At 53.9% G+C, this 19,997-nt stretch overlaps 2 protein-coding genes across 4 annotated transcripts in view; one reads left to right on the forward strand and one right to left on the reverse strand.

Moving 5' to 3' along the window:
• TXNDC16 (thioredoxin domain containing 16) overlaps positions 1-5,179 on the reverse strand; it is a 38,622-nt gene extending 33,443 nt beyond the window's left edge. For both annotated transcript variants that reach the window (XM_086749595.1, XM_086749594.1), the window contains exons 1-2: positions 4,875-5,179; positions 441-644 (exon numbers count right to left, since the gene is read on the reverse strand). In XM_086749595.1, coding sequence (XP_086605721.1) covers positions 441-609 — 169 coding nt within the window. In that variant the 5' untranslated portion in view covers positions 610-644; positions 4,875-5,179. The remainder of the gene's footprint in view (positions 1-440; positions 645-4,874) is intronic.
• A 484-nt stretch (positions 5,180-5,663) lies between these two features.
• On the forward strand, positions 5,664-18,478 carry GPR137C (G protein-coupled receptor 137C). Of its 2 annotated transcripts, none has more exons than XM_086749866.1 (7): positions 5,664-6,038; positions 12,481-12,524; positions 13,277-13,505; positions 15,570-15,719; positions 16,271-16,393; positions 16,513-16,628; positions 17,270-18,478. In XM_086749866.1, the coding sequence occupies exons 1-7, from the start codon at positions 5,673-5,675 to the stop codon at positions 17,439-17,441; spliced, it is 1,200 nt and encodes a 399-aa protein (XP_086605992.1). In that variant the 5' UTR covers positions 5,664-5,672; the 3' UTR covers positions 17,442-18,478. The 2 variants fall into 2 exon arrangements, with proteins under 2 accessions (XP_086605992.1, XP_086605994.1); XM_086749868.1 differs by having other exon boundaries at positions 17,575-18,478.
• Positions 18,479-19,997: the final 1,519 nt, after the last annotated feature.

Below are 19,997 nucleotides of genomic sequence, written 5' to 3' on the forward strand. Positions count from 1 at the left end.
AGAACAAGAAAGGCAAGGCCAAGGATCTCCTTCTAATTCCTGACAGCCCTTAGTTACCCTGCATGCAAGGGATCCCCCTTTCACTGGGAGGTACCACAGAAGAGAAACCCAGCCCCTTTGAGAGGACAGCTCCTTAGGAGGCTGGGTTTCTCTTCCATGGTACCTCCAGAAAATCATCCAGAAGATTAACAAAGAGGTTTGAAGGCGTGTGCCTGGGGATACAGTCAGGAAAGATCCCACCCCAAGAGGTCTCTGCTTGGAGCACTTGGAGCTGTGCAAACAGAGATTTGCCAGCTGAGCTCGACCAGCTCTTCAAAATTACTCTGAGTTTAAAAATCTCAAGAATTGCCTCTTCATTGTTCCACTTTCACACACACACCCTCACACAAACCTTTGCTGAAAACCCAGGCTGATGTAAACGCGTACTGTTAAACACATACCGTTACGGCTGAAATAAGCCAGGGATGCTCTGCCGGCTTGCAGGCTACCGAAATACTGCTGGGGGCTCAGCTCCTGCAGCACCCTCGCACCTCCCCATGTTGGGATGGAGGAAGTATAGAAGAGCAGGAAAGAGAAGGAAGAAACCCATCTGTCCTTTTGGGCTGGCATGGCTACTATCAGCTACAGGCACGGGAGAGTCACAACTGGGAAAAAAAAACCAAAAACATATATATATTAAATATATACACACACACAAACATATATATGAGTGTCTTCTATTTAAGTAGGTGCAGCACGACTGTAATTTTCAAATGGGACACAAACATCTCAAGGATGAAATTAATTAGTCATTAGAATAGCAGGTGATTCAGAAAACCGTAAAGATGACAGTAAAGGCGATTCCCTTTCCTTGAGCAGTATCTGCAAGTGCACGGGCCCTCAGTGCTTTCAGTTTAGGGTTGTTCTTCTTCTCTATTAGCGGTTTGTGCAAAGTCCTCGGGCTTGTCACACCTTGCTCGGTCCCAGCCCCATGTCATCCTGACACTGGTGGCATGGGAGCAAAACCCGTGACCCGCGCCAGGCTGCAGGGCAGTCCTGGCAGTCTCCCTTCCACGCCAGGTCTCCACGCGGAGCTGGTGAGGAGAGAAGCCAAGGAAATTTGTGAGATGCTTCAGAGAACGGAGCAAAGACCAAGCATGCAACATGCTGCCAGGGTTCACCAGCAGCCCTGCCCAGGCTGCCCTGCCACGGCTGTTTAACTCTTCTTACGCAGATTAAGAGGCTCAGGAGAGCTTCACGTGGACAACCACTACAGGATGAGAAAACACCTTCTTCTCACTCCATTCACCTGTTTAATGCCAGGTTCCTCCGCAGCCTTTTGCTGCTGAGTGTACTGGAGTGTGGCTGGTCCCTGGTCAACAAAGAGACAAAGCTGGAATTGAAGCCATGTAAAAGCTGTTTGCTTCACATCGTGAGCTGCAGCTGTTTTCGTTAACAAACGTCCCTGTGTCCGTGGACTGTCATACCCTTCAACACCCTGTCAGCTCACTATCGCTGCTCTGTGACGCGCCCAAGCTCAAACGCCCAAAAACAAGCAGGCAAAGCCCCTCTGCCTTGCTCCAAGAGCGGGGAGTTAGTGACAGGCAGGATCAGCCTTCACAGGCTCCCTCTCACGTAGCTGTGGTGTTTGAGTCGGGCCCGAATGGCACAAAGGAACAAAGACAGAGCTGAGAAAGGGATTAATTTTTTTCTTTTCATCTGAAAATCTCCAGTTCTCTCCTTGCCAGTATGGGGAAGTGCTAGGCATTTCTGGTCCTTTGCCCTCGTCTCTGTTCCTCTGGGGGGACAGAGACTGGGGCGGAGGGGGACGATGTTTATTAAATGACAAACTTGGCTACAGCAAGATGGAAAAATAAACTCAATCCTGGCATGTGGGAACGAGCCCAGGTCAAATGGGACAGCTTACTGTCAAGGATGCAAGAGGTGCAGCCTCCAGTGACTCAAAGATTTCACGGCATTATACCTGGAGGAGGGTGCCAGCAGTTTCAAACACAGCTCCGGTCTCTACCCAGCCCTGATCTCTCGTCATGCCTCCTCTGCCTCTTGGAGTTTTTTCAACATCCACTTTCTGCCCCCTCCCCATCCCTGTGTGACTGCTGCTCCCTCCTTGCAGGTCTCCCGAAGTCAGTCCCATCTGCCCCACCACGCCCCCTCACCCTGTCCCACCACCCTCGACTCCGCTCCTCTCCGTGCTCACAAAAATGTGTGCTCATCCCTTCCCTACTCATATCCTCTCATGTCCTGCCCAGCAGCTTCCCTCTGTGCCCAATTCAAGACTCAAATATTCAGCTTTTAGGTTATTTCCTCTGTCAACTCTTTTCCACCAACGGAAAATTAACACCATGGGGCTGGAAACAGCCAGAACCCTGTACCGCAGCTGCTCGTAGGATTAACAGGGATGTGTGAAAATACCAGGGAGGTGTGAACCAGCTCTGCGTCACCGCTGGAAAACCCTTAAACCCATGGACCATGGGGCAGCCTGGCACGGCATAGATGGTATGCGAGACCTGGATCATGTTTTCAAGGTCCTGCCTCCAAGACGGAGCCAGGCAAGGTGGTTAAGGCCACTGCAGATGACCTAAAGTGAAACCAAATACACCAGAAACACCCGGCACAAACTCTTGTTGGCTAGTTTTAACTCCCTAGGTAGATGCTTCTACTCCAGGAGCATTTAGGATGCTCCTAAATGGACTCACTTCAGCCTCTCCTGTGAAGACTGACACAGATCAGGCCTTTTGTTGCAGCGGGACGTTCACTCTGCACCCAGCTGGTACAGTTTTTTGGCAGCGTGCTCGCCTGCCTTTCATGCCCTTTTGGCAGCAGTTAACCAGTGCGCTGCCCTCCCAAATTTGCTGGCAAAGAGGACACAAAACAGCCCCCAAATCTACACAGGGTTGTCTCAATCCTTTAACTACAGCAAGCTGAACAGGCTGAAGCACTCTTCCTGGCACGGCTGGATGCCTGCTGCTGAAAAATGCAAGGGACAGCATAACGCTGACGGGTCTTCCTGCACATAGGTTTCCTTTAGGGGATCCAGAAAAATTCCCTGGAAAGCTCTCTGTTCCAGCCTCCTGCTTTGCAGATCCACGTGAATCCCTCCAGCCACACGTCACTGCCCAACCAGCAGACCCTTCCCAAACGCATCCATCCAACCTGCTCGCAGCCAGCTTGTTCGGAGACAGAAGCCGTTCCAACCGCTGTATCGTCTGCAAATTTCTTTTTTTTTCTCCTGAAAAGATGATAAATTAGTTCTTCAGGGCCTAAGAAAGCATCCTTGAGATTGCACTAAAGCGTATCTGGATGACGCTGACTTTCCGGTGACAAGCCACTACGTGAAAGTGTCACCCTGTGGCCACTTCTCTGCCTGGAGAGGAAGGCGGGGGTGAGGTTTGTCCTGCGAGTTTTTAATTCATCAAAAGATCACGCAGCCCCAAGTCACATGCCTGTTGTTGACATTTACTGCTGACAACTGTTGAAATATTGCTTATGTCAAGCAATAATTAGGTCTTTTTTTTTTCCCTGAGTGAAGTTGTCTGTTAGTTTTATGGAATCCTATGGCTGTGCTGCAATAATCACACTTCCTTACCAGATATTGCATTATTTTGCGTATTTTTCACTACACGCTCCTCCTCCTCCTTGCTCACCTTTAAAAAAATGGCCAGCACCAGCCTTCTCCTAATCAGCAGACAAGTCAAGTTAATTATCACTACTCCGTTTCTCTGGAACAGGGAGCTCATCAGCCAGCTTCCCAGTTTTCCAAAGGCAAGTTCTTTGACCTGGCTGACTTTATTAATGTTAAAAAGTTGCAGTTCCCCAGCGTTTGAAGCAGGGACAGCGCTGAGATTGTTCTCCACATGGGACCAAGATACCTGTTGGTTCTTCCCGCCTGTCCCTTCTCCCCAGCAGCCTGCGGAGGAGGCAGGGGTTGCAACCTGCAATTCGGAGGCCCCTACAGTTGTACCCTCCTGTTGTGTGCCACTGTGGCTGTGACCCAAGGGAAGATGTTTCCACCTGCACTGGACGCCCTGACAAGCCTCCCAGTCAGGCTGCAATGCCGGGACCCGCAGCAGAGTTGTGCTTCTCAGAGTTCTCGCTTCCCAGTCAGAAAACAGAGCCTTCCTGCTGGTTCAAGCCAGGCCTTTTGCACACAGGCAGGCGCATTTTCCAACCCACTGCGTTTTAAGGATGCTGCAGATCGCTGCATAATCAGCCCGCGGCATAAATCCATGCCGGGGCGGCTCACGAGACTGGAGGCACATCTGGCACGGCGTGCGGGATGATAACGGAGCTCCTCTCCTCCAGCCTCCGACCTCCCTGAATTGGATGCGTCTGGTTTTCAGCGAGATACGGGCCGGCAATCCGGGGACAAGGGCGCCGATAGGGATGGCTGTGGGAGCAGCACAGAATCATGGAATGGTTTGGGTTGGAAGGGACCTTTCAAGGCCACCCAGTCCAACCCCCCTGCAAGGAGCAGGGACATCTCCAACCGGATCAGGTTGCTCAGAGCCTCATCCAACCTGGCCTGGGATGTTTCCAGGGATCTCACGGTGCGGAGGTGGGAAGCCACTGACACCAAAGCGCATCCCGGCCTGCTGCCCCTGGGTTTTTTGCAGCCATGCTCCCACGCCGTCCCATCTCCTGTCACTTCCTGGAGAGTTTCCCTTTCCTTTTCACTTCCAGGCCCCACTTCCCAGCACCCAATCGCCCAGCCGGGCCCGCGCAGTGTCACCCACTCCTCCTGCCCCGCGGCCCCCCGTCTAGTCCATCCCTGCCGAACCAGCCCCTCCAAACCCAAAATGCCCGGGAAGCAGCTGGCGCTGTGCTGGCGGACCACGGCCCAGCCGCCTGCGGGGCGGCTCAGGGCTGTCACCCACCTGCGTGTCCCGGGCCGCTGTCCTCGTCCCCGCGTGCCGGCACCCGAGGCCTCCCCCCCGGCCCCAGCCGTCCGGTAGCTTGGAGAATCCGGGATGCCAAAAAGCTTCGTCCCGCACACCCACGCAGGCTTCCCGTGGGTGCCCAGATCCTCCCCGAAACGTTCCCCGCTCCCCGCAGCCACTCCGCGCCCGCTCCCGGGGCTGCAGCGCTGCGGGACCCGGCCCCGCACGGCGGGGGCTCGCTGTCCGTTTTGTTGCGGGGACCCCACCGCCCCCCAGGCTGTCCCAGCTTGCTGTGGGGTCCCCCGGAGCCGCTGGCACCCCCACCCCAAATGCCGACGCGCACCCCGCGGCCGGGCCCCGCAAGCGGCAGGGGCGGGAACGCGGTGCCTCCGCTCCTCCCCACGAGGGAGGCGGGGCGGGAAAGAGAGGAGAGGCGGGCGGCGGCGGCAACCTAAGAAGCAAAGGGGAGCCCAGCGGGGGCGGCGGTGAGTGACAAGCGGCGAGGACCAGTCGGGGAGGCGGATGGGCGAGGTGGGGGCGGGCCGGCGGGGAGCCAATGGGGAGCGCGCGCTGGCAGGAGCGAGCGCCTCAAATCATCGAGCTCAGCTGATTGTCCCCGGCAGAGAGTTGTTTGGCGGCGGGCGGGAGCGCGGCGCAGCCAGGAGGGCGGGCGAGAGAGGGGTGAGGGGCGGGGGGGGAGAAATCCCCTTTGTTGCATGGGGGTGTCCAGCCGGGGCTGAGGGGAAGGGGCGGGCGCGGCGACCGTTGGCGGGCCGTTGCCTCGCCGTTTACCCCATGAGCCCGCCGACGGCCCTCGCCGAGGGGGCGGCCCTGGCCGAGGGGGCCGCCGCCGTGCCCTACGCGGTGGAGCTGGGGCTGACCGTGCTCCACACCGCTCTCTACGCCGCCCTCTTCCTCTTCGCCTACCTGCAGCTCTGGCTGCTCCTCTACTACCGGCAACGGCGGCTGAGCTACCACACGCTCTGCCTCTTCCTCTGCCTGCTCTGGGCAGCCCTCAGGACCACCCTCTTCTCCTTCTACCTGCAAAACTCCCTGCAGGCCCTCCGCCTCCAGCAGCCCTTCGCCCACTGGCTCCTCTACTGCCTGCCCGGCTGCCTGCTCTTCTCCAGCCTCTGCCTCCTCAACCTCTATTTCGCCGAGGTAAGTTGTTTTTATTTTTTTTTTTAATTATTATTATTTATGAGGGACGCATCAGGCCCCTACCCTGCGGGACGGTGGGGCTGAAGGCTCCTTTTCACTCCCCCCCCCCCCCTCCAAAACTTGGAGGTGCACCCTGAAGCCAGGCTTATGGGGGAGTTTTTTGGGGGGGTGTGTGTGCCCAGACCCTCAGGGTGCTGAGAGGTCTGCCCTCCATAGAGGCTTTGGGGCAGGATGGGGAGATGCAGGGATTATCCCAGGCTTGGGGGGGAGGCATGGGGATTATGCCCTAAATCCAGGCTTGGGGGGGTGGGGTGGGATGGAGGGGGGGTGGTGTGAGCAAAAAGTGTGCCCTGAATCCCTGCAATGGGGTGCAGGGGTCTGCCTTGGGTGCAGCCCCCCATGGGGTGGTGTGGAGGGGGGGGAAAGGCGGGCCTGTGCCCTGAATTTGGGGTTGGGGAGCGCAGAGATGTGCCCTGCTCCCGGGTGGGGCTTTCCCCTTTGCGACCCTCTGAGGGGTGGCAGTGCCACGGGAGGCAGGGGTCTCTTTGGGGGGGGGACACACACACACGACTGTTTTGCATCTTTTTAATTGATTGCCCCTTCTCCGAAGGGGACCAGAAAGTGGCAGCAGCAGGGGCTGCTCTGGCCTGGAGTGATGCCAACCATTACGTCACCAGCCAGAGCCTCTTCTGCTATTGTTGCTGCGCTCCCTCCTTCTCTCCATCTCTCCGCTCCGCTGCGAACCGGGCTTCGTGTTCTGCAGCTTGTTGTCAGACAAAAAAACAACCAACCCTGAGATCCCTCTGCCTCCCCAGACAACAGCCTGGGGCTGGAGAGGTGGGCCCCTTCCTAGCACAATGATCGCGACCCGGACAGCGCGGAGCTGTTTGTTGTTGTTGCTGAGCTGTATTCCTCCTTTTCTGGGTTTCCCATCACTTGTTTTGTGATTTTTATCCTCCTTTCTCTAGTCCTTTCACTAGTCTTTATCTTTTAAAGCCTTGGCTGTCCCCTCCCCTTCCTCCCCTGAATATTTTGTTTCTGCTCCAGTTTCTCCTGAGCAGCCCTTTGCTCGCCTGCCTTCCAGTTTGGTGACTTGTTTCGTAAATAGGCAGTACTTTCCTTCCAGCTTTGTTGTTGTTGTTCAGATTCTTTGCTCTGCAGCTCTCAGCTGTTCGCCAGCCTCACAAAGGAATCGCTAACGCACAGTGAAATCGCTCCATCGCTCCGATGTGTCACCGATGGGAGTTATGATTTCATTTTCCCGAGGACACCAACGTTCACGTGATAACGTGAGACTTGGAGCAATTGGGTTGTTCAGCTATTCTGGTTCTTCCCCCTCCGCCACAAACACCTGGAAGCTGGGGTAAACTGCCTGTTTTCCAAGCTGTTGGTGTCAGATATGCTGCCGATGGAGTGGCAGCAAAATAAATGATTTGCAGTGTGCATAATCCATCTTGTCTGTTAAAGGGAGCCTGACCTACCAATTGCTCCAACCATAGGTATTTTTGTGTTCCTGGAAAGGCAAACTGAGCAAGGGATCCTGTATTCTGCTACCACAAAGTGGCTGGATTTCTGTTTTTCTTTAAGTCACCAGACTTAACATCCTCCTTGTTAAAAGGCTCCTTTAAAGAACGGCGAAGTAAATTAAAATAGGTTCTCAGGCTTCCCTTCCTCCCGTGATATCTGCTTTTTTTTCAGTGGACTCTGGCTGAATATACCCTGTTTCTTTCTCCTTGAAGACCTAGAGCCAAGGGAAATCCTGTCTGAGGAAATAAGAGCTCAGAATCTAGAGTGGGGAAGGATAAAATATTAAAATGGGTGTGCATGCTTAGTTACAGAGAGGGTCTGATGCTTGGCTGTCGCAAGCAGAATGGGTGTCCAGCAGTTCGTGGTGTTTGTAGGTGATCTCGCAGTGGTGGAAGGTGGTGAAGCCTGCAGCTCCAGAGGTTTGGGGAGAGTGCAGCTGGATGGACTGAAAGCCTTTGGCGCTTTTCTGGCTTCCATTTTAATGCAAGAAGTGATGCCCAGTAGTGATATTTGTCCTCTGCTTGGATATCGGGTTGAAAACCAGCCCACCCTTCTCGTGACAGAAGGGTGTCGTGCTCGTAGCTAACTGAGAGGTGCCTGGCTTGGCTGTATTCTGTGCTTCTCTTAAAGCACAGGAGTTGTAGTAAGGGGGCTCAGGGCATATTAAACAAGAATTGTCGCTACCTGGGAGAAGGAGAGAAGCTGTGGTGGAACCACAGCAGTTGAGCTGAAGTGGGTTGAGATCTGGAGATGACTGCTATGTTTACTAGCGTGACTTCAAGCTGAACTTGCTGCAGAGGGCCAGTCTGTTCCCAGTTTTCAAGGGCCAGTTGGTAGCAACCTGTAAGAGAGCACCGGGCTTCTGCTGCTCTGAGGGTGTCACCCTGGTCTGACACGTCCTCTGATAAGAGCAGGGGCTGCTGCTGTGCTGAAGGCCTGGCTGATTGTCGTTGTACACAGTGCTTCCTTTGTGGAGGTGCTGGAGAAGTGGCATCTGAGCAGTGGAGGAAAATGTGGCTTGTACTACATTGTTTGAGCTCATCTTGCTTGATTTGTGGAGCTCCTCAGGCTGGGTGCAAGCTGAGGATGAAGTGGTGCTGGGTGGGGCGAAGAGGTCCAGGAAATAACAAATACTCATGAACAGGTAGCATTATTTTGCACTCCAGGCTGTTCTGGGGCTGAAACTCAAACTCATGAAACTACCTGGTATTCCTCCTTTCTGTGGGGAGAGGTTATCTTCTTCCTATCACCTCCTGTCCCTTGGGGTTCCTGAGGAGACGTGGAGGCCTGGCAAAATGCGTGTGGGCTGCTTATTTGGTGGTGACAGCTTCTCTTTTCACTGCCTTGTTTCCACCTGGAACACGAAAAGGCATAGTGCCTTTTGTTTGGGAGCATCTCTTCCTCTCTGCTTCAGCTTGTAACACATGAGCTCCTTTTCCAGGAAATCTGGAGTCCGCAGTATATCGGGTCAAAACGCCTCAGATCCATTCCTAGTCTTGCCTCAGACTGGCAGAACCGTGGCTCAGATATCCGACCCAGCTGCTTCCCTGCCTTGCTTTTGGAACTGCTCCTCTGCTGCCAGCTAGACATCTTGAGTAATGCTACCTTTCCCAATTGCTGCTTTCCCCCAGGTCGTGGTCAGGAGCACAGCAGATGGAAATGTAGCCACAACAACCTCCACGTTGACCCTTTCAAAGACCTTCTCCAGCACTTGGCATCCTTGCCTCACTTGGGAGTCAGCAACTCCGTGCAACAACGAGCAAGGCCTTCTGCTGGAGTGGTGAGGCTCTGCCAGACTGGTGTGGCCGTAACCCTTAACCTGTCTGGGTTTCTTTAAGTGCTGCATCTGATTAGATGACATCAGCCTCTTTCATCCTTTGCTGCTCTAATTGCACTGCAGCAGACATGCATGGAAAGAGCATCCAGCCTGGGAGCTGTTTGTCCTTGCTCTCCTGCATCTTCCTGCCTTCTTCTGTGGGAAAACTGGAACAGCCTCCATCAATTCTTTCACTTTTCCACCTTCCTTCTCTAGCAGGCACCTACATGTGCCCTCTGCCTCAGGGGGACAGCTGGCAAAGGGTCACTTGAACTCCAAACTGCTCCATCCAGTAGCTGGTGGTTCCCAAATGAACAGGTGGCCATGCCAGCGACCAGCTATTCCAGGAAATCAGGGTACACGCACATTGCACCCTGGGTTTGTGATGGCACAGGGTGTCAGTGTTAGTGGGGATGGTGAGAGATCCTCCTCACAGATCGTCCCAGTGTTTCCTCAGAGGGGCAGGTGGGGGCTTCAGCACTTGTTATGGGGGGGTGTAGTCCCAAAATAGTCTGTGCTCTGCTCCGATACTCGCTGCTGAGTGACCGTGGTGACAGAGGGAATCTGTCTGTGGATGCTCTTGCAGCTGAGTGAGGACTGTGTTCACGTCAAGGCAGGACATGGTTGCATCTGGAGAGCCCAACTCGTGATTTCTCTACGGAGCAAAAGAGATTTTGATTCCCTCAGACAGTGCCAAGCTTCTGGCTCTCCTGGATATCTCGGATCTGTTGTGAATGGCTGTATCAAAACCAAGCTGAAGTGCTAGCTGAGGCTCAATGTTAGGGCTAAGGTCCTGGCTTGGATAGGTGCTGAAAGTGGTCCTTGGAGCCAGCCGTGGGATGCGGTCTGTCACTTGTCATCTTCTCTTGGCAGCTGTGACGCATTCTGAGGGCAGATGTGTTTCTCAAACAATGCCCTGACAACATGCCCTTAGCAGCTTCACTTCCCAGGCTCAGTGATATAAGCAAGGCATTCATTTTTGTGAAATATATCCACTCTCATCACAAAAACAAAAGTCTCCAGCATCACGGGGGACTTTGCTCTTCTTGGCCTTGCCTTCTTCCCGAGTCTGTGGCTGATGTGAAGTGCTCAAAGGATTTGTGGCTCCAGAAAGACAACTGAAAGCTAGCCCAGTGCTGAAAGGCTTGCAAGATTGTCTTGAGGATAAGAACTTAAAGGTACGCTGTGAATGCTACTGGTGTCGCTTACTGACCAGTCCCTACGAAGAAAAAGCAACCTTCAGATGAGTTATCATCTCTTAGTAACGAAAACCACGGTAAACTGAGTGCCTGTCCTTCTCCTGAAGTTACTCTCGAGTTGCTGTTGCACTCTTAACCCCAAGATAGCTTTGTGTCCCTTAGGCCCCAGGGCTCGAGGCCGTAGGGGAGAGTCTTGGGAGACTGTTTTGTGTGGGGCTACTGCAGCTGTGGAAGCCAGCATCGTCTTTCTGTTAGCCAGTGGCATTTCCCTGCTCAGCTGAGGGGCTGTTCTCGCCCACGGTGAGCAGCTGGGGTACAAGCCAGGGACTGTCGTTTGCTCTGCTGCGAGGGATACCTCCACGGTGTCTTGTTCCCCACTTGTAAGATCTTCTTGAGTTCATCCTCCCTCAGACTGGAGGAGAGGAGCCAGACAGTGAAACCAGCTCTCAGAACAGGCTTGCTGAAGCTGTTTGATCTCCTGTGGGAGGGCTTTCAAATGCTTGAGGCTACCGTAATGGACCAGACAACCCTCAAATCCTGAAGTGTCTCTGGAAATCCTGTTGGCAGGAGCCTGATTTCTGAAGCTTGAGTGCCATTGCTACCTCAGTGCTGACTGGAAGGCAGGAGCCAAGAAAGCCCGTCAGAAAAGCAGAGCTGACTAAGGGTGTCTTCTAAGAGATGAGTTGACCCCTCACTGCAGCCACAGCCTGGCAGCTGACAGGGAGGGCTCCTTGCAGAAGCGGTGAACCTGAACCTCCACACCTGTGCAGTGATCCCACAGTGGCCTTGTGCTGACCACGAGTCTGCTGGATCTGGCTGGCTTGCTGTCTACCTCTTCCCAAGCTCCTTTGAAGTCTCTAGTCAGGACGTGAGCTTTGTCTGAGACTGAATGTGACCTCAGCTCTGGGATCCTTCCTGTCTGTACCAGGATCTGCGTTTTTTCACAGGACAAAACCCAGTTCCTCTACCAGCGTGCTGCTTTCCTGCCGCTTGTCCTGACCGCGCGTGAGCACCTGTCCTCTTGCAGCAGGACCGCTGTGCTCGCGTCTGAGCTGTGACTTGGGAGTGTGTCTGCACCTTCCTGACCTGTCCCTGTTTCCTTAGGCTGGAAGTCCTGCCCCTGTGTGCTTCAGCGCGAGCCACCCTCCAGCCCAAAGGGATGTGGAAGCTTGTCTGCTATACTGGAAAAAAAAAAAAGCGCTGTAGGGTTGCCTGAGCGTGAGCTGATGGTTCTCCTCCAACCTTCCCAACCCCAATGGCTAGGGGTGCAGGCATGGCTTCATGTGTGGTGAGGAGATTGGCAGAACCCAGATCCGCTCTTGGACAGGGTGTGTGTTGCTCTGAAGAGTGAAACCGTCAGTAAATCACTGATGTCATGCAGCTTGGGAGGCTGGGACTTCCTACCATCTCGGAGCTACTTCTCAGGTGTATTTGGCCCACAAATGTCTTCAGGGTGGAGGAGCTGTGAGCTCCAAATGCTTGTTACAGCCTGTGGGTCCATAATCCAATACCAGAGGGCTATTTTAGGTCAGCTATTTGTCTTGCTAAAGCACAGCAGCTGAAGTGGTGACAGGGAAATCGAGCGTGATTGAGGTCCTAAAACATGCGGCGTAGAACACTGGGCAAAACAGATGTGTTTCTGAATGATCTTAGTGACTCCTGAGTGCTGAACTCCCTGCTTTTCTTGAAGTCCTTAGGTGTGGTGTTAAGTCCTTCTCACAAAAATAATACTGGTCTTTTTTTGTAAGTGGGTCCAGTGCGAGACTTGGTGCTGACAGATCATCTAGAGTCCTCCAGGATGTGCAACTGGACGTTGGCTCCGCTGTTGTGTGTATCTTTACGAAGCTCAAAGGAGAACTGTCGGTCACGTTAAGTAACACTGTGCACATCTTTCCTCTAGGTCATATTCAAAGTGAAATGTGCAGCTGAATTCAACAAGTACAAGTAAGTGATACTTTCCTAACAGTACCTTCAAAGCTAGCTTAGAGGTGAACTTGTGCTGCGGGAGCTTCAGACCCCAACGAGTGAGCAGAGCTGACGCCACTCCTGGCTGTGCTCTAACAGAGGGCCAGTGTGACTGGGAGCAGGACTGGGAGCTCCAAGGGTGCCAAGGAACCTAAAGCACAAGGTGCATGCCTCCGTCCCTGTCATCAGCATCCCAGTACTGGTGCTGCTAGCAAACCAGAAGAGCTCTTGAGGTCATTCTAAGCTGTCCCACCCCAGAAAAGATCTGCAGGATAAGGGCTGAGCAGTAGGTGGGACCTGTGTTTGTGCAGCCCAGGTGCTTCCTAGCCATTTCCAGGGAAACCCATGGTGGAAAATGCAAGCTCCAGTGGCTTCCAATAAAGAAGTTGCAGTGGTTGTGATGACTCATAGCTTATTGACTGAAGTTGATGCAGAGCTCGAGCAACACTTAAAATCTGCAAGATAAGAACCTGACTGTCAGAAGATGAGTCTTGTAACTCATGACTACTTACACTGCTCATGCATTACGAGAGCAGCTCAAACAAATACTCTGCAGGCTGGGGCTCTCAATACAAGCACTGAAACTTGCTGGAATGGCTGATCTTCACAGCAAGAAAAGCACTGGGTGTGCTGGGAGGTCCTCTTGCCTAATGAGACAGGAGGGTGGTGGAGAATGACCCCAGAAATGTCTGACTTGAACTCAATTTTTTTTTCTCCTACTATCTCTCCAGGGTCCTGTTGTATCTGGGCTCCATATTTACCAGCCTCCTCTTCTTAGTTGTGAACTTAACTTGTGCAATGTTAATCCATGGCGAGGTTCCGGAGAACCAGCTGAGGTGGACAGTCCTGGCCCGTGCCCTTGTCAACGACAGCCTCTTCATCCTCTGTGCCATCTCGCTGGCTTGCTGCATGTGCAAACTGGGAAAGATGTCTTCAGCGAACGTCTACCTCGAGTCTAAGGTAGGCAAACGCATTGTCAGCTACACTGGAACTGCGCAATCGCTAGCTGAATCCTCAACTGGATCTGTGTGTGCTTAGAGCAATGCTGGCCTGGTGGCACCTCAGCTACTCTCACCAAATACTCCTTCCACTGTGGGGACCTGGCCCGTTGAGAGGGGCAGACAGCAGTCTCTTGATGAGCCTGGAAACATTTGTAGGAAAAACTTGAGCACCTGAGCAGAGCCAGGCTCGGGGAAGCCAGCTGCCTGGCTCTGGTACTTCTGAACTACTGTCTTTTCCCAGTAGCACAGCTCCTCACCCCACGTGCTCTGAATCGCTGCTTCCAGGTGTCAGAAGGTGGGGCTCTGGTCTCCTGCAGAGACCTGATTTCCAATGTGCCCTCACTCATGGGCTTAAAGCACTCTCATGCCTGGCTCAGGTGAGACGCTGCCCGGAGTGTGGAGCTCCTGCAGGCTGTTGGATGGCTCCATCCCCCCTCAGGAAGCAGATGAAGACGGTGACAAGCCACCTTGCAGCAGACACTGCTGCAAAGACATTCTGGATCCAGACAACTGCCTTGCGTTGGCTGGAGGCATCTCCTTGCTTTTTAGCAGGCCATCTGCATGGCCACTCAAGTGCCTGCAGCCTACTGCCCCCTCTTCTAGAGAGGAAAGCCGAGAAGGCGGCCAGAGCTGTGCTGTCAAGGTTGAAGCTGAGGCTTTCTGTAGGAGAACTTTGTCTCTTAAGCAGAGGAGAGCATCGGTGGCTGCCCAGCATCCAGGGTGTGTGGCTGAGCTGAGAACCTGCTCACATCCCTGCTTGCACGGGCTGGGTTTCCAGCTCTGACTGGCCCTGGACACTGATTAACCTATCAAGTTCACCCGGCGCTGGTTTATGGACACAGCTTCCTCTCCTTGCGAGCCTGAGGCTGCCTGTGGGGCCTTGCTCTCCTACAACGTGCTGGAGAAGCCTGCTCTCAGGTTGAACACTCACCTGAGTGTCTGGTGAAGGTCTCTTGCCTTCAAATGCTGTCTCCCTTCCCTGCCTTGGAGGCATCCTCTGTCTTTGTGTTGTGGAGGAGCTGCAAAAATAGGGTGGGGATGAGCAGAAGTGTTACACAAATGCCTGCAAAGGCTGTCCTGCCTCCTGAACTCCAGCTGTGAACCTGCTGACTGGAAACAGTGCAGCGAGGCTGGAGGGGCTGCCTCCACCGCTGAAGGTGGGAAGGTTTGAGCTGTTTGACACTTGAGAAAGGAGGCTGTGCCACTGAACTGCTGCCAGATCCTGTACTGTGGTCCTTGTCGGCTGGAAACTTGCTTCACTAGCCTTTCTGCCTCTTCCTGAGCTCTCCTGGGTACCCAGGAGCTCTAGAGCAGGCTGTGTTCTTGAGCTTTGGTGTCACGGGGACTTGTCAGCATCAAAGTGCTGCTAACGGACTCTTCCAAAGCACAGTCTTGAGCAAGCGCTGTGAAGCTAGGACAAGAGAGCTGGCATACCCATAGCTTGGGTGTGGAGCAGGTCAGTGAGATGTGCTCCCTGAGCAAATTGTCTGCTTAAAGACAAAGGCGAGTCAGCTGCTGAGATGTTTGTCTGCCCACTCACTGACTGGGTACCTACTGGTAGCTATTACACACGTGAAGCCATTTACTTAGCAAAGAAATTGAGATGCTTGCAGATCTTCAAGTATCTTCTTCTCCCGTGGCTAGCTCTCCAGGAAAGGTAGGTACCGTGACCTTCAGGTGCCTCATGCAGCAACCCCTCTGACTGCACTGTGTCTGAAACATCGTGGAGAAAGCTCTTCAGCACAGGACAGCTAGCGGGAGGCAGAGATCCCACAACATCTAGCCACCCTTTAGCACGCTGCTTTGTACAGTGAAGCCTGATTTGTCCCACAGCAGCACTGGGGTTCAGGTGGTGGGTCCTTTCTGCCTCTTCCGAGTTGCCCACCTCCAATATTTAGGGTTTTTTTTTTCTAGACAAATGTTAGCAACAATGTGCAAATGTTCTAGGTCACCCTTGCTTGCACAGCTTCATCCCAGCTTGGTAGGAAGGTCTGTATTCAAGCTGTTTTTCTCCCCGTTGCAGGGAACGTCTGTCTGCCAGGCTATTCTCGTGGGATCTGTAGTCGCTCTCCTGTATTCCTCAAGGGCTTGCTATAACCTGGTAGCTGTGGCCATATCTCCAGACAGTGTTCCTGGTCCTTTTAACTACGGCTGGGACAACCTTTCCGACAAGGTGAGTGGCTGTCACCCCCAATCCAGAGCTGGTCAAGGGAGAGGCGGTTCCTCTGCCCTCCTGTGAGGGCGCGTGTCGGGAAAAGGGGTCTGTGTGGGGGTGTCTGTTTCTCTGGATCCCCAGATGAACCGGATTTCTGTCTTCAGAAGCCCTGCTTGCTCTCTTCACCAGAGCAAGCCTGAATTTTCCTCTGTCTGGCTGCTTCTTCAGGAGGGATTCCCTGTTGTGCTGTGCAATTTTATCTTGCCAGCCCATTTTTGGGGGGAGAGGAGGAAGAAGTCAACTAGAGCAGAAAAGCAGTGGTCCCGCAGGCAAGGTGTGGCCGTGGACAAGGAGTTGGTGGTGTGGGGAGGGAGCTAACAATACTCTGGTCGCACGCTGAGGAGAACTATCTCACTAAAAATGGTAGCAGCAGTCAGGTAAGGGTCACTAGTCTGGTTTAGGGACTTCTACGTTCCCAGTTCCAAGCTGTGTGCTGTGTCCAGCTCTGGGAGCCGTGTCGTTCTGCTGATGGCTAGAATTATTCAGAGACCTCTAATTTTTGTCCACAGATGCACGTGGAAGTGAGCAGCGAAGAGTACGTGGTGTTTGGAGTGGTCCTCTTCCTCTGGGAGCTGGTGCCAACGACTTTCGTGGTGCTGTTCTTCCGGGCTCAGAGACTGAGTCAGAACTTGGTAGGTCTGAGCAAGCTGCTGTAGCTTGAGGAGCCCCAAGGTGCCTGCGGGGTGGGGGCAGGCCTTCAGGAAGCCTGTTAAATATCTCACTTCTGGCCTAACTCCTTTCTCTTTGCCAGACTCCAGCGGGGATGGTCAATAGTCACAGTTACAGCTCCAGAGCCTACTTTTTTGACAATCCGAGGCGCTACGACAGCGATGACGACTTGTCGCGGCTTGGGGCCAGAGAAGGAGGGTAAGCGTTGTTGGGCAAGAGCAAGCACGGCTGCTGTTCTGCTGCCCTGTGTGGAAACAACAGAGCTCTTGGCTTCTGCTCTTAAAAAAAAAAAATTCCCTTCTGCAGCTTACAAGGAGCTGTTTTTATTAGACAGAAGTGACCAGGTGCTCACAGGTAGAAATATGCAGTGGGTACAGACAGGAGGCCTGACCTGGCCAGGATCCTGCCTCAGCTGTGGGGGCAGAGGGCTCTTAAATGACCTCCAGAGGAGTTTCTCCACTGGAAAGTGAGAGGTGGTGAAGTGCAGGGAGGGATGTGGTCCCTGGGAGCCAGCTGGGACAAAGCTCTGCAGGAACACTTGGTGTGGGGGAGGATGGTCTGGTGTCCCCTGCGAAACTGTAAGGGGAGGCACAGCCCTGACCCTGCCCAGGGGTTTAGTGAGGGGTTCAGAGGTTCTGGTTCTTCTTGACCAGCGTTGCTGGGCCTGGTGCTTTTCTTGTACTGGTTTTGTCAAGGCCAGGTTCCTTGGAGATGCTGTGCCTGCCTGCCATAGCCGTGATCCGTGCTGGGAGCGGAAGTCTTTCCTAGCAGTGGAGATTAGCTGTAGCCAAATTACTCATCTCTGAGCCTGTGTCTGCTTTTTGTGTCTCTCCTCCCAGCTTGGCCACCCCTCAGTGCTCTGGCTGCTACGGGTCCCTGACTGGGAACGACAGCTACGCGGTGGGTCCCCATCTCGGCGCAACAGCTGCGGACAGTGCCCCTTTGCTCTTTGCCGCAGGCGGCTCGGAGATGAATAATCACCACAGCTCCCGCCCCGCACCGCAGAACTGAAGAGGCTGTGAGCTCCCTTTCTTCCCAGAAGTGGCATTCATGTATAGGATTGTAACCTGTTTTTTTTTTTTCTCTTTCCTTCTTCCCCGAAGCATCTAACTCATCGACACAAACATTCCACTACCTGCCGCAGCCGTAAGCGGGACTGAGCCGACGGCTGCAGGCAGTAAGCAAGAGAACTGTGACTTTAAGGTACCATGTAGCAAAGTGAAGCTGAACTCTCTGGAAGCTTTTTTTTTTCCTTGGTCTGGTCTTCAAGATGTTGGCAGCTAAATGCACCAGAGCTTCCTCACTAGAAAAAGAAACATCAAATGCATATTTGCACTTTTATCTGCACACTTGGAAGGAACGAATCTTGCTCAGGCTGTGCTTGGTCTGAGACTGTTCTAGTTACTCTTTTAATTGCACATCCATAGCTGGGAGAGGCACTGTCTTCCTGCAAAGACGTGTTCCGTGAAGTACTCTGCATCCTGACTCACTTGGGAGCGCGAAGCTCCGTTAAGCCAGCGCGTTACGGGCAGGGCCTCCTGCGGTGAATGTTGAAGCGTCCTGTGCCGCGTTCGCGCCCGGCGGCGCTCGGGCCTCTGGGCTGAGTGTGGTCTTGCTCTGACTGCCGCTCCTCGTTTCGCCTGGTTGCTTGAACTGTCCTACCTAGAACTGCGGGCTCAAAGCTGAGCTCAAGGCGTATCCTAGCGGAGGCCTGTTGAGGGTGAGATCAAGTGCTCCTACTTGGCATTAAGATCGCTCTGTCGTAACCAACCCACTAGCTTATGGCAAAAGGAAGAGGGCTGGCTTGGACGGCAGCCGCTGTGGAGTCGGGGGGACAAGATTTTGTAGGCTGCTGCCTTCGGGGAGAGCTTAGAGCTGGAGCTGGCTCGGCAAGAGCGCGCGTGCGGGAACCTGCGTGGCCCAAAGCGCGTGGAAAACGAGGGCTGCTTGAACCGGTGGGTGGTGAGCGCAGTCCTGCTCCCTCCTCTTCCTCACCCGTGGCGGGGCTCCCCTTCGCCCCTCAGTATTAAACAGCGTTCAGCAGATCACTGGGAGCTCTAAGCTGTAGTGAATGTGAACTGGGGGGGTCCCACTGAGGTGCTGGAGGTGTCTGGTTGTGGAGGGTGGTTGCCAGCACTGGGGAGGTCTGGGCCCTGGGCTCCTCGCCCTCCTCTGCTGTGGGGCAGGGCTGTGGGCCTGGAGTCCTCCCGCTGCCGCAGTAGCTGTGTCAGCAGGGCGTAGTGGTGCACACGTTGGGTCAGTCTGGGAGCTTTTCTGTCTCTCTTCAACCAAAAGAGCCGAGTTTGACCCGGCCGATGGCTCCGCTGAGCTCTTGGGGCTGAGGCTGGATGTTATTCCTGGCTCATCCCTGGGCCTGATGTGGGGATGAGCAAAGCAGCTTTGGGTACAGGCGTGGATGGAGGCGCTGCTCCGCTGTCACAGCTAGTGCCAACCTGAACTGGAACTGCTTTTAGCCCGCCTCGAGCTGTTCCTGCTGCTCAAACCCCAGTCTGACACTGGAGGACCCAGCTGGGGTGAAGGATCTACCAGCACGCCCCGTGGTGCCATGCTGTGGGACACAGGGCTGGGGTCTGGTGCAGGGAGGGGACCCTGAGGCCACCTCGGTGTCCGCAGCTGTGCGTGAGGGAACCCCCAGGCGCTGGGGCAGCCCCTGTGTGCTCACCGGTGTCACCCCGTCACCTGCCTCGCCTGCGCTGAGCTGGATGTCACTTGTCACAGCGAGAACACCCTGTGTGCTCTCCTGCGCTGCCTTGTGAGCCTCTCCCTCTCCTCCCTTGCTTCACTCTGGCCCAAAAAAAAAAAAAGGAGCAACTCCTGCTGCTTTTTAGAGAAGGCTCACCAGCGTTCAGCGCCTCCCTCTGCACTTGAAGCAGAGGGCTGCACCCCGGCTCTCCCGGCTGCTCCACCGCGCGTGGCGTGAGGGACGTTGCTTCCCTCGGCTGGGCTGCAGAAGCAGGGAGCTCCATCTCAGTGGCTGCTTGACTTACGGCAAAGCTCACGAAGGACCCGGAGCGGGTGCGTTGCCCTTCTTTCTTCTCCCGTAAGTCACCAAAGACAGTAAGTGACGCTAGTGGCCCCTGTTCTTGCTTAAATTCCAAAGCACTAGGAGCACTTTAAGTTTTTTTTTTCTTTGGAGGGAAAGGAGTGTAGTGCAAAAAAAAAAAATTAAAAAATAAAAAAAATTCAAGGGCTACAGGCTCGTTGTTCATATTGCACTGAAGCACACACCACCACCACCACGAGCTTCCTGGCGTCGGGATGGCAGGCCGGGCAGTGAGGCGCGTCGCTAACGTCCTTGTGAGTGACTGGCAAAAGTGTTTTTGGTTTTATTCGTTTGTACGGATGGCCGTTGATTTCAAAACTCTGACCGCTCCTCCTGGGGCCGGTCCCGTGTTTTACCGAAGTAATTTATAGCTGAGAAGTACAATGACTTTTTTAATGCATAGTTGCCTTTCATTAAACTTTCTCTTTTTTTTTTTGGTGTGGGTTTTTTTTTTTTTTTTGGTAGGGTTTAACAGTGTTTTGGCTTTGCAGTCAGGCAGCAGC

Source organism: Chlamydotis macqueenii, chromosome 5 (assembly GCF_036417535.1).
Source record: "Chlamydotis macqueenii isolate bChlMac1 chromosome 5, bChlMac1.mat, whole genome shotgun sequence".
Classification (NCBI taxonomy): Eukaryota; Metazoa; Chordata; class Aves; order Otidiformes; family Otididae; genus Chlamydotis; species Chlamydotis macqueenii.